The 21638-nt window shown below is 40.3% G+C and overlaps 1 protein-coding gene and 1 long non-coding RNA gene across 3 annotated transcripts in view; one reads left to right on the forward strand and one right to left on the reverse strand.

Moving 5' to 3' along the window:
• DNER (delta/notch like EGF repeat containing) overlaps positions 1 to 21638 on the forward strand; it is a 376416-nt gene that overhangs the window by 347562 nt on the left and 7216 nt on the right. For both annotated transcript variants that reach the window (XM_039470096.2, XM_039470097.2), the window contains 2 exons: positions 5247 to 5378; positions 19470 to 19716. In XM_039470096.2, the coding sequence (XP_039326030.1) occupies positions 5247 to 5378; positions 19470 to 19716 (379 nt within the window). The remainder of the gene's footprint in view (positions 1 to 5246; positions 5379 to 19469; positions 19717 to 21638) is intronic.
• LOC141584531 (uncharacterized) overlaps positions 1 to 21638 on the reverse strand; it is a 274056-nt gene that overhangs the window by 204524 nt on the left and 47894 nt on the right. The gene's annotated exons all lie outside the window — the stretch shown is intronic.

Genomic DNA, 21638 nt, shown 5'->3' on the forward strand with positions numbered 1-21638 from the left:
TTCACCATGTTGACCAGGATGGTCTTGATCTCTCGACCTCGTGATCCGCCCGCCTCGGCCTCCCAAAGTGCTGGGATTATAGGCTTGAGCCACCGCACCCGGCTCAAACTTGGAAATTTTTAGCCATTAATTTATTAAACATTATTTTGTCCTCATATCCTTTCTGTAGAATTCTGAGTACATCTGTGTTAGACTGTTTAAAATTGTTGGATAGGTCAGAGTCTCTGTTTAGTTGTTTTTTTTTAAGTCCTTTTTCTTTCTGAGTTTCAGTTTGTCAGGATTCCTTTTTTCTGTTTTCAACTTTACCAATATTTTCTTCTGCAGTGTCTAATCTACCTTTTGTTTGTTTTTGAGAAGGAGTCTCACCCTGTAGCCAAGGCTGGATTGCAGTGGCATGATCTTGTCTCACTGCAACCTCTGCTTCCCTGGTTCAAGTGATTCTCTTGCCTCAGCCTCCTGAGTAGCTGGAATTACAGGCATATGCCACCACACTCTGCTAATATCTGTATTTTAGTAGAGACAGGGTTTTGCCATGTTGCCCAGGCTGGTCTCAAACTGCTGACCTTAGGTGATCAGCCCGCTTTAGCCTCCTAAATTGCTGGGATTACAGGTGTGAGCTACTAATCTACTATTAAGATCATTGAGTTCTAAAAACAATTTCAGATATTGTATTTTTCATATCTAAAAGTTCCATTGGGTTTGTTTATCATTTTTCATGATTCTGTTCATTGTTTTTTATATTTTATTTTACATGTTGAACAAATTTCTTGTCTGCTAGCTCCCATCTGTTATTTATGAATCTTTGTCTTTTGGCTGGTTTTCATGGAGTTATGGGTCACATGATCCTGCTTTGTTGCATGTCTGATAAATTTTGTTTGAATGATAGTCATTGTGGATTAAGTTGCTGAATGATTGAATTTTATTGTCTTTTTAAAAAAAGTAATGGACTTTTTTTGTGTCAGGTAAGTAACTTGCTCACCTAATTAATTCTTTCAAGGTTTGTTTTACATTTTGGGGAGGTAATGTAGAGTAGCCTTACTCTAGAGATAGTTTTGCCCCACTAGTACGATGTGATCTTTTGTGGCTTCACTGAATATACTGGGTAATTGATGAAATAGTTCCACTCTAGCTGTGAAAATCTGAATATTTCTTACTCCTTTGTGAGTTTGGGAACTGTTCATCTGTCATTTTGTTTGTCAAGCCTCAACTTACACACACACAGTCTTCAGCAACAGCTCAAGGGATGCAGCGATTTCTGGTGCTCATTTTCTGCATGGTTCTGTCTTCTGTTGTAGTCTTTCCTACAAATTAAAGCTATTGGCCTCCATGCACTCTGATCTGTGTCTTTTGAAGTCAGTGAAACCACTGTGTTCTAAATTAATTCCAGGAAGAAAGCCAGGATGATTGTGGTGCTCAGCTGTTTTATTTCCCTTCTTGCAGCAATTACAGTCATGGACTTCCTGTTGTCCAATGTCTTCATAGTGCTTTTTTTTTCTTTTTTTTTTTTTAAGATATTTCATCATCTATCTAGTTGTCTAGTTGTTTACAGTGAGAAGACAAAATAGCTTCCAGTTATTCCATCATGATAGAAAAAATTTGAAATAATTTTTAAAACTCACTTCATCTTGAATAACATCTTAGTGAAGTATGAAAGAGTTATTGTTCAAGTACCCATTCAGTGCCTGGCACATAGTAGGTATATATTTAATACTAGATATTATGATTATAGTAATTGTCATCAATATCTTTTAGTGGGGACTCTGTTAACCCAAAGATTCACTAACAGTGGTAACTTTGGATGGGTTTTTTGTATCTCCTAACTTACCCAAGGAGAGCAAGCAGAATCAGTATGCTTCAAATGTATATACCAACTGCACATACCTATTGTCTCATAGAAAGTAGTACCTTGAAAAAAAATTTGACTGGGCATGGTGGCCAAATCCTAGCTCTTCGGGAGGCCAAGGTGGGCAGATCACCTGAAGTCAGGAGTTCAAGATTGGCTTGGGCAACATGGTAAAACCCTCTCTCTACTAAAAATATCCAAAATTAACTGGGCATGGTGGCATATGCCTGTTATCCCAACTACTGGGAAGGCTGAGGCAGGAGAATTGCTTGAACCTGGGAGGCACAGGTTGCAGTGAGCTGAGATTGTGCCACTGCACTCAAGCCTGGGTGACAGAGTGAGACTTTGTTTCAAAAAAAAAGAAAAAGAAAAAAAATTATAAAAGATTTAAAGTTCAGACCTTGATTGTTAGCCTTAGTCAAGTAGAAATTTTATTTTGTATTTTCTTCATAGATGTTGATTCAAGAACAACAGTGATTTAAGAATAATTGTTTTTTTTTTGTAACTCAAATTTAAAAAGAGCCAGTGAGCCAACTCAAAAATCAGTCGGCTCAGGGCAGCCAAAGCTTAAAGATTTATCAGTTAACTATGAGTAAAGAAAGATAATACTGTATACTATGAACTCTTCTAATAAAGTAAGTTAAAATGAATATTGATTGAGAATGGAATATTGTGGTTGAAATGCATATGAAAACGTAATGCTGTTAATATGGGGAAACATAAATGAAGCCAAACTTATTTTCTGTAATTCATAGCACATCTTCAAACACTTTGCATAAGATCAATCGCAAAAAGCATGATCATTGTAAGGCAGAGAAAAACAGTCATCCTTGGGTGTTTTCTGGTTGAAAATTCCCTTGAGAGATTCCATCATTTGAGTCACCTCATATTCCTGTTGCCAGTCATCATAGAGCATAGCAAAGTCCTCAAACTGACAGCCAGTTGAGGAATAACTGATTCAACTAGATGCATAGGAGTTTTCTTCTATAAAAGAGGCCATTAGAATAAACCCAAAGATATCTGAGAACTGTGCATCACTCCAGAGTTCTGCCAGAGCACAAATGTTGCAGAAACAGCTGTCAGCGAATTGGCCCCTGATTGGCATGGGGTTTATTTTATTAATTTGCTTCATTTAATCCCCCGTGTATCTCTAAGAACATTATGGTGATGAAAGCCAGAATGGGATAGGTTTGGCTGTAGTTGGATTTTAGATACTGTATTTGATAAATGTCTACAGAAAGAGTTCATTCTGTTTTTTGCCTTGCCATCTCCATTCTTACCAAATCTTTCCAAGCTAGTTAGTCCCAAGAACAGACAATTCTAGGGACCTTGGCCTTCTCCTGACTATGTTAGAGCCCCTTAGTGATCTGAGATTTAATACATGCACGGGGTTGCCCTGGCTCCTGATTGTGGCATTTGCCTCTTTGGAAAAGCTCTGAACTGGAGCAGGCCTGGATGGACTGAGCTGATAGCCCTGAGACTGTACTGTTTAGGAAATTGAAAGCATATGTCATTGACATTGGACTTCATGAAGCAGAGTGGGGCTTTTGAGCTTTGCAGACCACAGTGGTAGGGAAATGTGAGGCTGTTTCTGTAACGATTCTTTTAAAGGTAACGAGGTATCTCATTTCAGAATTTGCAGTGTTCAGATTGCCAGCTAAAGAAAGCTATTTTTTCATAAATATCTCTAATTACTCTTATCTTCCTAAATGAGTGGAAAGTAGCACTGATGTAGATACTTGTCGAGGTCTTTGATTTTACCCTTTTCACATTTCTCAGTTCTTGGTTATATGTCTCTTCGAGTCTACCATGTAATGCTGTTTGTAATAGTTTAATCTATGCCTATTTCCACTAAGAGTGATTGCTCCATTAATAGAAAGACAACCTTTGAAACAGGCAATCAATCTCATGTTTTTTTCTATTGACGTAAGTGGCTATATTTAGTGCAGGAAACAAATTCACATATATATTATATGTGAATTACAATCAACCTAGTAGGACCTAGAAGTTGTAAATGTTTCGTTCAACAGATTTTATTTTTATTTAAAAATAAAACAGTAAGATGCCAGGTATGGAAGCAATAAAACAGACATGGAATATTTTCATGTGAGGTTCCTCCTCTAAAATGGTCTGAGTGACATAAAGTGGTTTTATAAACATGAAGTAAACAAATAGCAGTTAGAAAAGCAATTTAATGCTAATTAAGTAAGCCCAGAAGTAATCACCTGAGTGTATGCTGAAACATTACCTTTTGAAAATGGACAAAATATCTGATTTTGCTCAAATGCTTTAGTCCGTGACCATAGCAATGCTAGGAGTTCTGTTTTGTCATCACGGTCTGCATTTATCTAAGCAAAGGAGGGCTTATTTCAAAAATTTCTTTTTCTCATTTTCAAACTTTTGAGAGAGAGAGAGAGTCCCTCAATTTGAAATATCCTTTTCTCTTCAGCTTTGATGAGATGCCTTTAAATTCAAGAAGTGTACGCGTTTTGTCTTGGCTCATAATGATAGCTTCAAAATCCCTTGAAGATGACTTTGTTCTAAGGTGCTGTTTGAATCACTGTGACATCAGCTCTGGATCCTGGTTTGTCGTTTCTATCAGGTTCTCTCTGAAGCAGGCAAAGGTATCCTGAAAAGCCGGGCCTAGCCAGGGTCAGGAGCTGAAGGTCACATTCTTCCTTATGGGAGAATGACAGTCAGCTTCCCTGGGGCCACCATTTCTCGGAAAATATTAGGTCAGATTTAGACTAACTTCTGAGTTCACAGCTTCTCTCCTTAGGTGGGCCCGATGCTCTTCCTGAGCATGTCAGGTCCCACCACTTCAAGCAGAATCATATCCAGGGATTTGGAACATAAAGTAACCTCTCCCAATTGACTCAGGCTGGGTGCACAGCTACGTCCTAGAACTATCCAGACAAGAGTCAAATGTCCAGTCTCATACACTCAAATCCTTGGCTACAGAATAATCATAAACTGTGAGTTTTCAGCTTTCTGGAGTTCCAGAAAAATAAATAATGATATTCAACTGGTGAAATCCAAAATAAAATAGATTTCTTTAATAAAATCAAGACCCCAACTTCACTTTTTCTGATCAACCTGGAAAGATTTATTCAGACATGGGAATCAACCTCACTTAACTAGCTAAATGAAGCTAACCAGTTAAATAGACTAAAGGAAAGATTCTTTTTACTAGTGCTATGTATATATTTTTTCATTTTTCATTTTACTGAAGAAGATCCATTGTCTGGAATTTTCTGAGAGTTCTGTACTTTGTACAAACAGCAGGTTGGGCTCTGTTGCTAGAGGCCATGACCCCTAGCCTTGGATCTTTATTTTTTGGCCAGAAAAATGACAGGAGCCATGGGTGCAGCAGTTTCACCACTGCTTTTTCTTATCTCCCTAGGGGAAGAGTGCGACGTTGACATAAATGAGTGTGACAGTAACCCCTGTCACCATGCTGGGAGCTGCCTGGACCAGCCCAATGGTTATACTTGCCACTGTCCACATGGTTGGGTGGGAGCAAACTGTGAGATCCGTAAGTATTTCTGCAGCTCAGCCACTGTTATTTAACATTTATAGCTGTTACTTAAGCGTTTTCCTTCAGCAAGAAGATGTCGACTGTGACCAGAGAGCTCCCATGTCACTGACAGATGAGGCAGTAAGTCCCAGAGGGACAACTAGAGCTCCTCCTGCCCCAGTTTGGTGCTCAAAACCCGCTTTAGCACGTGTGCCCCTTGCATTCTGCCGCCTCCGCTCCTTCCTGAGTCTGAAGCCAGCCTTTCCCCAGGATGAGAATTTTTAGATGTCATCCAGAGTTCACTGCTACTCATGTAGCCAAAAATGTGCTGAACAGAAAAGCATTAGAATCATATTAAAAAAATAGTCTTTGTGTTGAAAATTACGAAACACAGAGAATGTAAATTCCCTTTTTATTTATGCGTTCATGTGTCTTCAAATGTATTAAGTTCCATCTATTGCCTGGGGAAAAGTCCAGTGAGGACAAGCTTAAAAGAAAAGCTGAAAAAGGTTTTAGGCTGCTTAAAGCTGAGGAATCTCTTAGGGTGAACTAACAGAAGTTTGATAAATGTCATAATCAAGATTTTATATATAAAAACAGTGTATCTACTAGGATTGAAGTGAAAATGAGAAATGACGTGGAATCTAGTTTTTATTTTTTATTTTTATTTATTTATTTTGAGACTGAGTCTTTCTCTCTTACCAGGCTAGAGTGCCGTGGCACAATCTCGGCTCACTGCAACCTCTGCCTCCCAGGTTCAAGCGATTCTCCTACCTCAGCCTCCCGAGTAACTGGGACTACAGGCACACGCCACCACGCCCAGCTAATTTTTGTATTTTTAGTAGAGATGGTGTTTCACCATGTTGGCCTGGACGTTCTCGATCTCTTAACCTTGTGATCTATCTGCCCGCCTTGGATTGCAGCTATGTGTCATTACATACAGATTACAGGCATGAGCCTCTGTGCCCGGCCAGAATCAAGTTTTCAATTGTTTTGGAACTGTTGGAGATTCCACTTGGAAAGATATTTTCTTCTTCTTTAAATTAGCTGGGGCAGTTTGCTCTTTCATAGCCGAAGAAAGCTAAGTATGCTGACTTGGCCTGATCTGTCTGCTATCTCTATTCCTTCACTCCGAGTCACAAGACCAGACCCTCACTGGTGGCCCTTGATGCCTATGGCTGCACAGGGCCATCTCATTCTCAGTGCATGTCTGACATGGAGGTGGCCAGTATTAGGAAACTCTCTTGTCCAAATATGGACCACATTCTCTGACATCAACTTGACCAACTTGACCACATTCTCCAATATCAATTTGACCAACTTGATAAGAGGCTGAAGCTATGATTTAGCCTCTTACCTGCTCACTTAGTGTTTTTCCTCTTGGTTCATGCAGCCAAAGTGTGAAGTGTGTAATTATTATAGGGCTCCCCCTTAGCATTTTCAAATGCTCCCATACAGACTTAGAATTAACTTTCCTTGCTAAATATGGGTGAGAAATACTCCCTTGTGGAAGGGAGAGACAAAGGACTGAAGAGGATTTCAATGATAAAATTGTAGGGACTGTAGTTTGTTGTAGGATCTTAAGTCCAGTCTGGTGGAATCTGCTGGTAGAAGGGATTCCAGACTTGGGTTAACAGGACTTTGGCTCTCATTCTGGCCAAGCCACTCACTGTTATGACTGCGTGCTAAGCCTCAGTTTACTTTTCCACAAAATGGGACCAGTTTTCATTTTGAAGTTTAGTATGACAAATTGACACATTTTATGCCTTAGGGCAGAATAATGTCTATTTATACCTTTAAAATGGGATTCATGGAAAATAAATATATAGGAGAGTATAGATGAAAAGTCAGGAACACACAGGATATCATCAAGAAATTTTGAGGTGAGATCCTGTCTTTGTAAAAAACCTAAAGTTTACTTCTTCTGGTGATGATAATATAGGCAAAATATGGAATAACAAAAAGGAGCAAAGTTCAAGCTCCATCATATTCTGTAACCTGGATAAACAAATTTACCTCTGGGAGCCTCATCTTTCTTACTTGGTTATAGGAAGGTTTCCTGTGCAGATTGCTGCGAGGATTAAATGAGGCAAATGTACAGATTTCTGCTGTTCAGTAGTCACTAAAAAATGCTGGTTATTCTTTCTGTACTACTGTAGCTCTTAAGCTATGAGCTACTCTCAGGGAGGTTTAACTTCAGCAATTATCTTTTTAGATGCTGCCTACAGCCCAGGACAGTGGCTATTCTGAGTGGCTGGGTGTGATAGGGCCCATTATACATCTGAGTACACACCTGTACTCTTTGTTCACTCACTCTATCATTTTCCATTTGCTGACCTCATTTATATTTCTCTATGGAGCCAGAGGAATTAAAACTAAATTTCATTACAGATTCGGCTCTGCCAGGTCCCAGCATTGGATATTTCTAACCATAAGCTGAGATCACCATGAAAGGAGATCACGTGTATGAGGTTTGCAGGTGACACAAAGCTGAAGCCAGTGGCTGGTGTCTAGGGAACTGGATCTGAATAAATGGAATGAATCCTAGGATCAGGAGTGGATGCAGAGTTTGTACAATAGGTGGGGCAGGGAAGCTATAAGAGGCCTCTAGTCCTGCATGAGCCACGGAAACCACAGACTCTGAGATCTCTTTCTAACCCTGAGCATCTGTGATTTTCAGAAACCAAGAGGTGGATACCTGGGTATCACAAAGTCTGGTTGGTAGATGGAAACAGGAAGGTTCAGGCGTCCACAGAGAACCATGGCCCACATAACTACATGGTGCTGGAGGGTTGCCAAGTCATCCAAGGAAGTGAAGGAGTCTTCTGTTCACCTGATCACTGCCTTCAGAGCCCACATTGCTCGTCTCTCTTTCTTGCTCCCTCTGCTGTAGCCAGAGTCCTGCCTTCCCTTCCTTGAGCAGGTCAAGGTCATCCCTGCCTGCAGGACCTTTGCCCATGCTGTCCCCTGGGCCTGGAGTTCTCTTCCTTCAGATCTCAGCACAGGTGCCTTCTTCTCATTCAGGTCTCAGTCCAAAGGTGCCTTCCCTGACCATCCGTATTAGTTTCCTATTGCCACTGTAACAAATCACCACGAATTGAGTGGCTTAAAACAACACAGATCTATCACCTTACAGTTCTGGCATTTTACCACTTTTGGGCTAAACACAATTTTTTTTTTGAATTATAAAAAATGGAAAACATGCCTTCCTAAAATCAAGGCCTAAAACTAAAAATTTCTATAAATCTTTACATAGCAGTGTTGATGTATTTTGCTTTATCTGTGTAAGATTTACAAAGTTAACTAGAGTTCTAGCTCACCTCACTGACTGTTGGCCAGTTTTGTATATTAAACAGTTGAATCTATGGTTAAATGCAGTTAAACTATTAAATTAATGATATTTTGCAGTTGAGAAATAGGCAAATAGGCTATCTTAGATTTATGCATTCAATCAGGAATCGGTGGCTCTTTATTGTCAGGCATTGAATGTAGTTCTGGGATGTAAAGGTTACTGAAACATCTCCTGCCCTTGGGAGCTTGTAATCTGAGGGCAGGTTTGAATATGTGATGAGCCGCTGTAAGGCTTTGTACAGCCACCTCTAGAGAACCAGGGAACGGGAATATAACTCTTCCTGGGGCTACAGGTGAACTATAGATGGATGTCTTGGGCCTCTTCCTTTAACAACAGATGGAATTTAATAATGTTTAAAGAAACTTATCAAATGATTATAGTCTATGGGTAGTTCTCATTATACAAATAGGTTGGCTTATTTGGTTCTCATTTTAATGTAAACCAAGATGTTTAAAAAATGAAACTAATTAATATCGCTCCTTATCCAGCTCCTCACCTCACTACTTAAAGGTAACTACTCTCAGACATTTACTGGATATTCTTCTAGATACATTCAGTCAAGGGTTAAGTTCCTAGTTTTTTCTGTCCAAATGAGACCTTTTCGCACACTCTTCAACATACTGCTTTTATGTGTAACAGTATATCCTGAAGCTGCACCCACACTGGCCTATGTAGATCTACATCACTTTTTAAAATGCCACATGGTTTGAGAGGCTAAGGTGGGTGGGTCATGAGGTCAAGAGATCGAGCCCATCCTGGCCAACATGGTGAAACCCTATCTCTACTAAAAATGCAAAAATTACCTAGGTGTTTGGCACGCACCTGTAGTCCCAGCTGCTTGGGAGCGTGAGGTGGAAGAATCGCTTGAACCCAGGAGGTGGAGGTTGCAGTGAGCCAAGACCACGCCACTGTGTTCCAGCCTGGCAACAGAGCAAGACTCTGTCTCAAAAAAAAAAATGCCACATAGTATTTTCATTCTTTAGCATCTCCAAAATTTGTTTAATCAGACCCCCATAGACAGATAATATATTTGGGGTTTTTTGCTTTTTAAAGCAATACTAGAATGAATATTCTTATATATGCAACTGTCTTAGTTTGCTTGCATTACTGTAACAAAATACCTTACAGTCAGTACTTGCTCACAGTTCTGGAGGCTAGGAAGTCTAAGAGCAAGGCACTGGCAGATCCAGTGTCTGATGAGGGCCCATTCTTCATAGATAGGGCATTCTGGCAATGTCTTCACCTGGTGGAAGGGCAAGGTGGCTCTCTTGGGCCACTTTTATAAGGACATTAATCTAGTTCATGAAGGCAGAGCCCTCATGACTTAATCACGTGCCAAAGACTAAATTCTATCACTTTGTTGGTTAGTGTATTAGTTCATTTTTATACTGTTATAAAGAACTGCCTGAGACAGGGTAATTTATAAAGCACAGAGATTTAATTAACTCATAGTTCAGCATGGCTGGGAAGGCCTCAGGAAACTTACAATCATGGCAGAATGCAAAAGTGAAGCAAGGCACCTTCTTCAGAAGGCGGCAGGAAGGAGAAGTGTTGAGTGAAGTGAGAAGAGCCCCTTATAAAACCGTCAGATCTCATGAGAACTCACTCACTATCATAAGAACAGCATGGGGGGATCTGCCCTCATGATTCAGTTACTTCCACCTGTCTCTCCCTTTACATATGGGGATTATGAGGATTATGGGAAAGGCAATTCAAGATGAGATTTGGGTGGGGATATGATGCCTAACTGTATCAATTAGTTTGCAACATTTGAACTTGGGAGTCACATATATTCAGACCACAGTAACATCTTTGTGCTTACTTATGTGAGAATATCAATAATCGAAATTCTCAAAAACATAATTGTCAAATTAAAGGGTTTTTGCATTTAATGTTTTGATTTTGATTGGTGATAATCTTTTTTTTTTTTGACTTTTCATGAGAATTTCAGTATAAATCAGCTCTTTGCCTTTTAGAACTTTTCCCCTGGAAAGCAATGGTGCTGGGGCCCATGGGTAACTTGCAAATCCCACTGAATCTGTAATTACCTTTAGTACATGCTTGGAACACCAGAAATGTATCCTCTACTTCTCAGGGTGGGATTGTGGCTAGATATGGGGAAAGCATCCTGACTGAGTGGCAAGAATGCTATGGTGGAGTTTTGTGGTTGATAACTCAATTCTGTGAGTTGAGCTGGTTTTGAATTCTAGCTCCTTATGTATTTATCCCTGGGCCAGAAAACAAGATCTCTGAGCCTCAGGTCTTGATACATGGGATAGTAAATATAAGCAATATAGTTCAGTGCCAGGTACATAGTAGGTGCTTAATAAATGGTTGCCTTAATTATCATCATTAGCTGTCTTTCTCTTTGAACAACTAGAAGTCTCTGGGCATCTGATGGAAATGAAATTTCCCATCTCTGATGGAATCTTGGTAAATTAGATACTTTTGGGTGATTAACTAATTTTCTGTAAGTATAGAATATTATGGACCACAGACATTATATAGATAGGTAGTTGTTATTGATGTAATTAGATCTTGATTTTTTTATTCCAAAATATCTCACGAGGAGGAACTTTCCATTGTCTCTCTGAAGACTACTGGTGGATGTGTATAGCATAGGGAAATGCTTTTCAGGCCTGTTGAGTGCAACCCACAATAAGCAATATGTTGATACTGCATGTAACCCACAGACTAGTAGACGCAAAACACACACAACATAAAATAATAGTTAACTTTTTATAAGTGTGACAAACTCTGAAATAGTTCTCTAAATTATAATTTTTTAAAAATGTGAATCTGGCTCCATTACATAGATTTCTGTAACCTACAGTTTGGAATACATTGCTTATTGATTGAAGTATGTGGCTTTAGAACCAGACCACCTGGGCTTAAACTCAGGTGCTACCACTTACTGTGTGTGCAACCCTGGGCATGTAGCTTCCCTCTGAGTCTCAGTTGCTTCCTGCATAAAATGAAGGTAATAGCAGTGTCTATCTCAAAGCATTATAGGAGGAATAGGTGAGTTAACACCTTAACACTCAGAGTGTCCAGCACAAATCTAACCCTTAATAAATATCAGCTCTTATTAACTAAAATGAAGAGCTAAACATCCAAATTTAACTATTTGACATAACTACTTGAGTGTCTTAAAGGTACCTCCAATTTATTTATTTGTTTATTCAACTTTTATTTTAGATTCAGGGGGTACATGCCCAGGTTTTTACCTGGGTATGTTGTGTAATGCTGAGTTTTGGGAGATGAATGATCCCATCACCCAGGTACTGAGCATAGTCCCCAACACTTAGTTTTTTTTAACCATTTCCTTGCTCTCTTTCCTTCCTCCCTAGTAGTCCGTAGTATCTATTGTTGTGGCCTCTATGTCCACAAGTACCCAATGTTTACCTCCCCCGAACCTTTTTTTTTGTTTGCTTGAGATAAGTTCTCACTCTGTCACCCAGGCTGGAATTCAGTGGTGTGATCTCATCTCACTGCACCCTGTGCTTCCCAGGCTGAAGCTGTTCTTGTGCCTCAGCCTTACAAGTAGCTGGGATTACAGGCATGTGCCATGATACCTGGCCTTTATTTTTTTATTTTTAGTAGAGATAGAGTTTCTCCATGTTGGCCAGGCTGGTCTGGAACTCCTGATATCAAAGCTATCACCTGCCTTAGACTTCCAAACTGCTAGGATTACAGATGTGACCACCGTGAGTGGGCAGCTCCCACTTATAAGTGAGAACATGTGGTGTTTGGTTTTCTGTTCCTATGTTAATTCACTTAGGATAATGGCCTTTAGCTGCATCCATGTTGCTGCAAAGAACGTGATTTCACTCTTTTTTTTTTTTTTTTTTTGAGATGGAGTTTTGCTCTTGTTACCCAGGCTGGAGTGCAATGGCACAATCCCAGCTCACAGCAACCTCCTCCTCTTAGGTTCAAGCAATTCTCCTGCCTCAGCATCCTGAGTAGCTGGGACTACAGGCACGCGCCACCATGCACAGCTAATTTTTGTATTTTTGGTAGAGATGGTGTTTCACCATGTTGACCAGGATGGTCTTGATCTCTTGACTTCATGATCCACCCACCTTGGCCTCCCAGAGTGCTTGGATTATAGGCATGAGCCACCGCGCCTGGCCCACTCTTTTATTTTAATGACTGCATAGTATTCCATGCTGTATATGTACCACATTTTCTTTATTCAATCCACCATCAATGGACACCTTGGTTGATTCTATGTTTTTGCTTTTGTGAATAGTGCTGCAATGAGCATGCAAGTGCCTATGTTTGTTTTTGGTAGAACAGTTTGTTTTCTTTTGGATATATACCCAATAATGAGATTGCCAAGTTGAGTAGTAGTTCTATGTTATTTGAGAAATCTCCGAACTGCTTTCCACAGTGGCTGGACTAATTTACATTTCCACCAACAGTGTATTCCCTTTTTCTCTCAGCCTTGCCAATATGTTGTTTCTTGACTTTTTAATAATTGCCAGTTTGACTAGTGTGAAATTGTTATCTTATTGTGGTCTTGATTTGCATTTCCCTGATAATTAGTAATGTTGAGCATTTTTTTCTTGTTAGCCACTTGCATGTTTTCTTTTGAGAAGTGTCTGTTCATACCTCCTGCCCATTTTTGAATGAGGTTAGAGGTTATTTGTTTTTTGTTTGTTAAATTGTTTAAGTTTCTTATAGATTCTGGATATTAGATCTTTGTTGGATGCATCATTTGCAAACATTTTCTCCTATTCTGTAGGTTGTCTGTTTACTCTGTCAGTAGTTTCTTTTGCTGTGCAGAGGCTCTTTAGTTTAATTAGATCGCACTTACCAAATTTTGCATTTGTTGCAATTGCTTTTGAGACTTCAGTCATATATTATTTTCCAAAGCCCGTGCCCAGAATTGATACCTCCAATTTAACATGTATAAAACCAAACTCAGGATCTTCCTTTCAAACCTGGTCATCTCACTCGGCTACAACACCTCATCCATCCAGTAGTAAAAGCCAGGAAACCAGGAGTTGGCCTCCTGGTTTCTCGCCCCTCGTTGGCCTAGCTGTATAAGCTGCATTTAGTCTGGTAGATTCCCCCCTATCACATCACTCACATACATTCCCCTCTCTCTGTCTCCATGTCCATCACCCCAGGCCAAGCTACCACTAACTCTGCTTCATCCTACAGGAGGCTCTGAACCAGCTTTTGTCCTGGCTCCTCAAACCTTTTCTTCACGCGCAGGCAGAAGGATCTTTTCAAAGTGCAAATTGGAACACTCAGACCCTCCCTCCCACTGTTTCCAAACCTGACTGTGCCAAGCTCCTATTAAAATAAATAAGTGACTAAAGACCCAAGGCCACACTGCCCTACTCTGCAAGGAGGCCTTTTCTCCTTGCTGGAGCCACGCTCTGCCTCGCTCTCAAGCAGTCACACTGTTCTCCTTCCTGCCCTCACTCTGCTCCCTCACCTTCCTCCCACAGGCCTGTGCTTACTCTGGTTCTTTGCCTGTGGCAGTCTCTCCTCTGCTCTTGCCCATCACAGGTTAGTCCCCACTCACACTTAGAACCTAACTCGCTGAGAGCTCCTGTTGTGCAAGCTCTCTTGACAGTCAGTGAGGTGAAATATCCCCTGTCCTCCTGCTGCACCAAAGAGCTCGTCCCTTGCAGACATAGCACAGTTGTACTTTTACTTTGTGTATGATCGTTTGCCTGATCCCTGTATTCCTCAAAAAACTTGGGGCTGCATGAGCCTACTTTTCTCTCTATTTTCCCTTGCTTTCCATCCCTGTCAGTCAGTACTGTCCCTGGCACATAGTAGGTCCTTAATTCATGTGCTCAGTGAATGGATCTCCATAATGGAGATGATCTCTTTCATTCCCTTTTCTCATTTATTCCTCTTCTAGAGATTAACAAGAGTTGTTAATCTTTTTTTAGTCTCACTGCTTTGATTGTCTTGCTAACCTTTAGCTATAGAAAACAAAGTAATTTGACATCCCTCCTCACAATTGTTCTAGGCAGCAAGTGGTCTGAAAAATTATTAAGCTAAGTAACATCTTCATAAGATACATTCTCACTTTTGCTCTTTTTAAAAATAACATAGTTAAGAGTGTTCCTATTTCTCCACATCCTCTCCAGCATCTGTTGTCTCCTGATTTTTTAATGATTGCCATTCTAACTGGCATGAGATGATATCTCAGTATGAACACGTGGACTCAGGGAGAGGAGCATCACACACAGGGGACAGTTGGGGGCTGTAAGGGAGAGACAGTGAGGGGTGGGGAGGGAGAGGAGGGTGGGGAGGAATAACATGGGGAGAAATGCCAGCTACAGTATGCACCTAAAGTAAAATAAATAAATAAATTTAAAAAAATAACATAGGTAAGCAAATTAACTAGTCTAGCTACATTCATCTAGGTAAATTGAAAAGTAGATATGGCATATGTATTTTAGACTGGAGTCTATTTTTGGCAGAGTGGAGGTGGGTCTGATTTCATTCTCAGCTTGGTCACTGACTGCCTGCTTCACCTTGAGCAACTGATCCAAGTCTAGCATGTCTGCCGAGCTCAAGGTGTTTGTTTAGGGCCAGCTGAAATGTTTAATGCAAAAGCGCTTTGGAAAATACAAAATCTCAAACAAGTTTAGTTTAAACAAAAATGCAGATGATCCGTCAGACCCACAAGTGTGTCATTTTTCTTGAACAGTTCAGGCACATGCATTCCTGGTCACACACCTGCTGAGGCTGATGAGATCAACCCATCTAACCCATCTGGCACACTCTGGTTCACAATTCTTTCCCGTGCCATGCTGTAGCCAACATAGTCAACGATTCATGTGATGGGACTCCTGGGATGCAGCAAAGCAATGACTTATGAGGATAGCATCTGGACGGAGAGATCGTGATTGCAGCCACCTGGCAGAGATAAATTTGCTGCCTCTCAGACCTGGTATTGGACTTATCCAGATCCATCCCAGCTACTAAACCAATTAGCCTGTAAAGCAGCCACAGTCATTTCTATCAAAATAATTTTAGATGACAGTGAGGGGGAATCTAGCTTTAAAGAGAAAGGCAGGGGGAGGGAGGAAAGCAGAGCTTGTAGGAGAAATCTTGAGAAAGTTTTCCTGAAAGTCCAAACAGCTTGGAATACAGAGTTTCGGGATATGGAGCAGATGGTCAGAAATGCAATCAGTCAGACCTGGGACATCACACTGAGGACGTAGCCCAGTATGGTTTTTTTTTTTTTTTTTTTTTTTTTTTTTTTTTTTTTTTTTTTTCACTTTAGTGGCCATGTGGTTGCGCACTCACTGTGTATACACAATTGATATGATATGTAAGTTAATTCTATGAAGCTTATGCATAGACTGCAAGAACTCATCAAGAACTCGTGTGATCTTCCGTAGTGATCAGATCTGAGCACTCTACCAAGTTGGAGGAAAACGTAGTACTGGCTGCCCTTGTATTGATGCTAAATGGATGTTATACTCTGCTGAGTGTTGGACTCCAGCCTGCAACTGAATTTTTTAGAAAATGTTATAATATTTGGAAATCAAGTGAATCACAGCTTGCTTTTTCAGCCAGAGAAACAAGTTTTCTCTCTCAGTGCATACCAGGTATTGCCAAATGAGACGGCTGCAGATTTGGGGATTGAGCCTTGGTTCTGGTTTCCCAAAACACCTTCTCCCTTCCATCATGACTATTTGTTTCTGATGATTTATGTTACTTTGTCTGCCTATGTGTGAGCTGGAGCAGTGAATGCACCAATGACCATTCAGTTTTACTAAGCTGCATGGGCCTTATGAGCTCAGGCAGGCAGACTCAAATGACAAACCAGGCTTCAAAGGTTTTGGTGGAATATTCAGGAGAGTCTGGATGCAAACTAGGAAATCACATGATTCATCTGTTCTCAAATCCTCAGGAAGCATCCAGGCTGGGCACATGGATCATTTTTCTGTTAGTTTCTAGGAAGTGGGTCTGCAGGCCTGGGCCCCTGTTTGGGTGTCTATTTGTACACTTCTTCAGACTGCAGCTTTTCAAGGTAAGGAATAGCGAATTGTGATTTTTGGATTCTATGATGATTGAAGATATAGCTAAGATGAGGGTGTAAGTATCTAGAGGTTACAAATACTCTCACTGATAATGGTACAGTGAGAAGAGTCCTGTGGATTTCATGGAAAGACAGGCTCATTCCCATTTCTGGTAACCTCTGAATCTCATTTGCAGGCACTGGAATTCTACCATGAAAGTGATGTCCTGGTGTGGGTGGGGAAGTGTGGAATGGTGTTGGTGGTGGTGTGAGTAAAGTAGAGAAAGGATCCTTTATTCCATATGAGTTCAGATTCTCTTTGGTTTTACCTAGCTCCTTAAAATGTCCATAGTTTCCTTTCAAATCCTGTATATACTATCTAGAGAGTTTCACTTGGGTGCAGATCTATAAACAGGAAATAACTTGATGTTCTTGACCTATGCCAAGCACAGAGATTATATCCTGTCGTTCCAGTTTTTTTCTGCTAATACAGGTTGGTGCTTTTAGTAAGGACACAGGGCTATGCTCGATAATCCTCAGCTCAGAGCAGATGCCTTAGGGGATAGGATGCTTCCCTTTGTCCTTCCCTCCTTCACCACCATGGCTGCTCCTCTTTAAGAACCACCACCATGACGTGCCCAGGAGTGGACTTTTTAACTTTTTAAAAAGTTAAAAAGTTTTAAATATTTTAAAAACATGTTTTCTAACTTATGTCACAGCAAGCCAATGAGGTATGTGTTATTTCCATTTTACAAGCAAGGAAACCAAAGCTTAAGGAGATCGAGTAAATGTAGGAGCTGGGATTGAAAGCAAGGTTGGTGTGATCCCAAGCCTGATACTATTTCCACTCTTAACTGAAGATGATCCTAAAAATGTCTTCTTTAAATAATGTATTGCTTATTGCTTCATTGTAAAAGGAATACATTTTTATTTTTAAAAAGCTGGGAAAGACTGAGAAGTATACAGAGGAAAATAATCATTTTTAATTCTGTCTTCTAGAGATCACTGTTGTTAGCATGTTGCTGTTCAAAGGCTAAGACCTCAGATCTTGACTTGTATCAGTTGTATTCACTCTAAGTGAGGTCAATTCTCTAGGTCTCCTTTGTAAAGTGGGGAGAGAGAAAAATGTATCTTCTGGTGGTTATAATGATTAAATGAGCTGCTTTTAAAAAGAACGTAGTTCATAATAAGAAATGAATATATGTTTGCCATTATCATCATACTATCCTTCTGAGCTTTTCAATGTGTATACAGATATTTTAAATTCATAAGATATTGTCAAATTATTGTACTGTCCAAGTAGATCCTGTTTAGTAACATGCTTTTATTCTTTTGTTTAATGGGTATTTTTTGATCTCACTGAATGTTAAAGATTTAGGTTGTTATTTATTTTTTGACTTTTATAAAATTATGCTGGTGCTGGTGGAATGGAAGAAGAGTGTATGGGGTGAGGGAAATTCAGCTCTGTGTGTGTGTGTGTGTGTGTGTGTGTGTGTGTGTCTGTGTTTGTGTTTGAGACAGGGTCTCACTCTGTTGCCCAGGCTGGAGTGTGGTGGTGTGATCTCAGCTCATTGCAACCTCCATCTCCCAGGCTCCTGAGTAGCTGGGACCACAGGTGTGTGCCACCATACCTGGCTAATTTTTGTATTTTTTATATAGAAAGGATTTTGCTATATTGCCCAGGCTGGTTTCAAACTTCTAAGCTCAAAGCAACCTGCCTAGTTGGCCTCCCAAAGTGCTAGTAGCATCTGCCCAGTTAATTTTTGTATTTTTGGTAAAGATCGGATTTCACCATGTTGGCCAGGCTGGATTACAAGCAAGAGCTACCATGCCCAGCCACATTTTATTTCTTTTACAAAAATTATCTAGAAAAAAAAAACTAAAGAAAAATGGTAAAATATTAATATTTATTAACTGAGCAGTGAGTACATGGGTGTCTGTGATTTTGGGAGCCTTTTTCTAAATATGGAATAGGTGATAACATTTAAAATTGTGATGGTAAGATGAGCATCTTCACACGTTTCTTGGGCCACTTCCCCAGCATAAATCCTAAAATGGGAATATCTGGGTCAGACCATATGCTAATTAGTCAAAGAAAGGGTTATGTATCAAATTATAGTCCTCATTTCTGGGTACCCTTGCCCACTGTGTTTATCCTAATTTTAAAGTAATATTTGGGAGCTGGTAGAGGAGTTGCATTTTTTTTGTAATTCCAAAGCCAAGTGATTTTCTATTTGTATTTTTTTTTGATGAATTCCTTTGACCATTTTTTCTGTGGTGTATTTCTGATTTTTATTTGTTTGTAATGGAGTCTTACTCTGTCACCCAGGCTGGAGTGCAGTGGTGCAATCTTAGCTCACTGCAACCATTCAAGCAATTCCCCTGCCTCAGTCTCCCAAGTAGTTGAGATTACAGGCATCTGCCATCTGCCCAGTTAATTTTTGTATTTTTGGTAGAGATGGGGTTTCAGCATGTTGGCCAGGCTGGTCTCGAACTCCTGATCTCAAGTGATCCACCTGCCCGACCTTTCAAAATGCTGGGATTACAGGAGTGAGCCACCATGCCCAGCTTCTTATTTTTCTTAGTAATTCATAAGAAGTCCTTATGTTGTAAGGGTCTGGATAATCCATAGAAAATAATTCTTCCAAGTTTGGATGGCACTTAGGTTTTAAGTTATCTATGCAAAGATGAAAAAGACCTTCACTTTCTAAAGGCCACAACTCATACCCAGCCATTTGCTTATTTTTGCCTGCAGACCTCCAGTGGAAGTCCGGGCACATGGCAGAGAGCCTCACCAACATGCCACGGCACTCCCTCTACATCATCATTGGAGCCCTCTGCGTGGCCTTCATCCTCATGCTGATCATCCTGATTGTGGGGATTTGCCGCATCAGCCGCATCGAATACCAGGGCTCTTCCAGGCCGGCCTACGAGGAGTTCTATAACTGCCGCAGCATCGACAGCGAGTTCAGCAATGCCATCGCGTCCATCCGGCACGCCAGGTGGGCTGCAGGGGTGGCGTGGGGAATGCCGCCTTCATATGTGCATTCTTGGGAACAGGGTCTTCTTACACACAGGACTTTCCATCTGCAAAGAGAAGATTTTAAAGAATGGAACATAGGTTCTACATTGCATGTGGGGATAGATCATTCGGCCACTTGATAAGCAAACTCCTTTTAATTTGCTGCTAGCTTTTCCTTTTGTTTTCTTCACACTGAATACATTTGGTCATCTAATTTGTGTTGCTCTGCGACTATAAATATCTGATTTGTAATCACAGTGTACTAAAAACATTTTTGATGAATTTTTTTCTTTGGAGAATGTCTTTTGCCATGTTGGTCTTCAAACAGTCAGCATATAAATGATTTGACTTATATATAAATATAAGTCAACATATAAATAATTTGACTTAAAGACCTAGTAAAAGAAGGATAAAGAGATATCTTTCTACTTTTAGAGAGAATATTTATAAAGCATTGTCCCTTTCTGGGAGAAAGACTCCAAAGGGACAAGGAGTTAGTGTGGTGTCATAGAATGAGTATAATTCTGGTGAGGTATAGCTTTGAGTCCTACTGACTCCGTCACCTGAATCTGCAGTTTAGACAGATCTTACAGGCATCTGCCATCTGCCCAGTTAATTTTTGTATTTTTGGTAAAGATCGGGTTTCACCATGTTGGCCAGGCTGGTCTCGAACTCCTGATCTCAAGTGATCCACCTGCCCGGCCTCCCAAAATGCTGGAATTACAGGTGTGAGCCACTGTGCCCAGCTTCTGATTTTTCTTAATGATTCATAAGAAGTCCTTATGTAGTAAGGATATTAACCCTGGGTCTGGATAATCCATAGAAAATAATTCTTCCAAGTTTGGATGGCACTTAGGTTTTAAGTTATCTATTCAAAGATGAAAAATACCTTCACATTCTAAGGCCACAAGTCATACCCAGCCATTTGCTTATTTTTGCCTGCAGACCTCCAGTGGAAGTCCGGGCAAATGTAGCTCCCTCAACTATATGAAGTGATAACTATCCCTCCCTGGAGAGTTATGGCAATCATATATAAATTACAAATATGTATATACGTTTTCCTTCAAATTTTATTTTAGGTTCTGGGGTACATGTGCAGGATGAGCAGGTTTATTACATAGGTAGAACTGTGCCATGGTGACTTGCTGCACAGATCAACCCACCACCTTGGTATAGTCCAGCATCTGTTACAAATATTAAAGATGGTATAAACAGATAACCCCATATTCACTTCTCCAAATCTATTATATAGCACAAAACAATCAGCTAAGATAACATTTTACTGACTTTGCAGAGTATGTATTCCAAAAATAATAGCAATATTGTTTATTAAAGCCATCTCTTCTTTTAATTGATAGAGTAATCTCAAGCACACAATTCAGAACATAAGGGTGCTGTAGTGAAAAGTGGGATGAGTTCGATGCCTTAAGATTGGGGCTCAAGGGAACTGGTAGCTGTCTGATCTATCTTTGGATGTCCTATGTTGGTATTGGTCAAGACATGAGAAAACCTGGCCAGGCATGGTGGTTCACACCTGTAACCTCAGCACTTTGGGAGGCCGAGGCAAGTGGATCGCTTGAGGTCAGGAGTTTGAGACCAGCCCGGCCAACTTGGTGAAACCCCATCTCTATTGACAAAAATCAGTCAGGCATGGCAGTGGGCACCTGCAATCCCAGCTACTCAGGAGGCTGAGACAGGAGAATCACTTGAACCTGGGAGTTGGAGGTTGCAGTGAGTCTAGATGGCCCCACTGCACTCCAATCTGGTTGACAGATGGAGATTCTGTCTCAAAACAGAAACAAAAACAAAAACCCTGGGTTTTCCCTCTCAATAGCACATATCCACATCCTTGATCTTTTCCACCCTTTTCATCGCCATCTTATTTCCTTTAAGGATCTTTTT

The sequence above is a fragment of the Saimiri boliviensis genome, chromosome 5 (assembly GCF_048565385.1).
Source record: "Saimiri boliviensis isolate mSaiBol1 chromosome 5, mSaiBol1.pri, whole genome shotgun sequence".
NCBI classification, from domain to species: Eukaryota; Metazoa; Chordata; class Mammalia; order Primates; family Cebidae; genus Saimiri; species Saimiri boliviensis.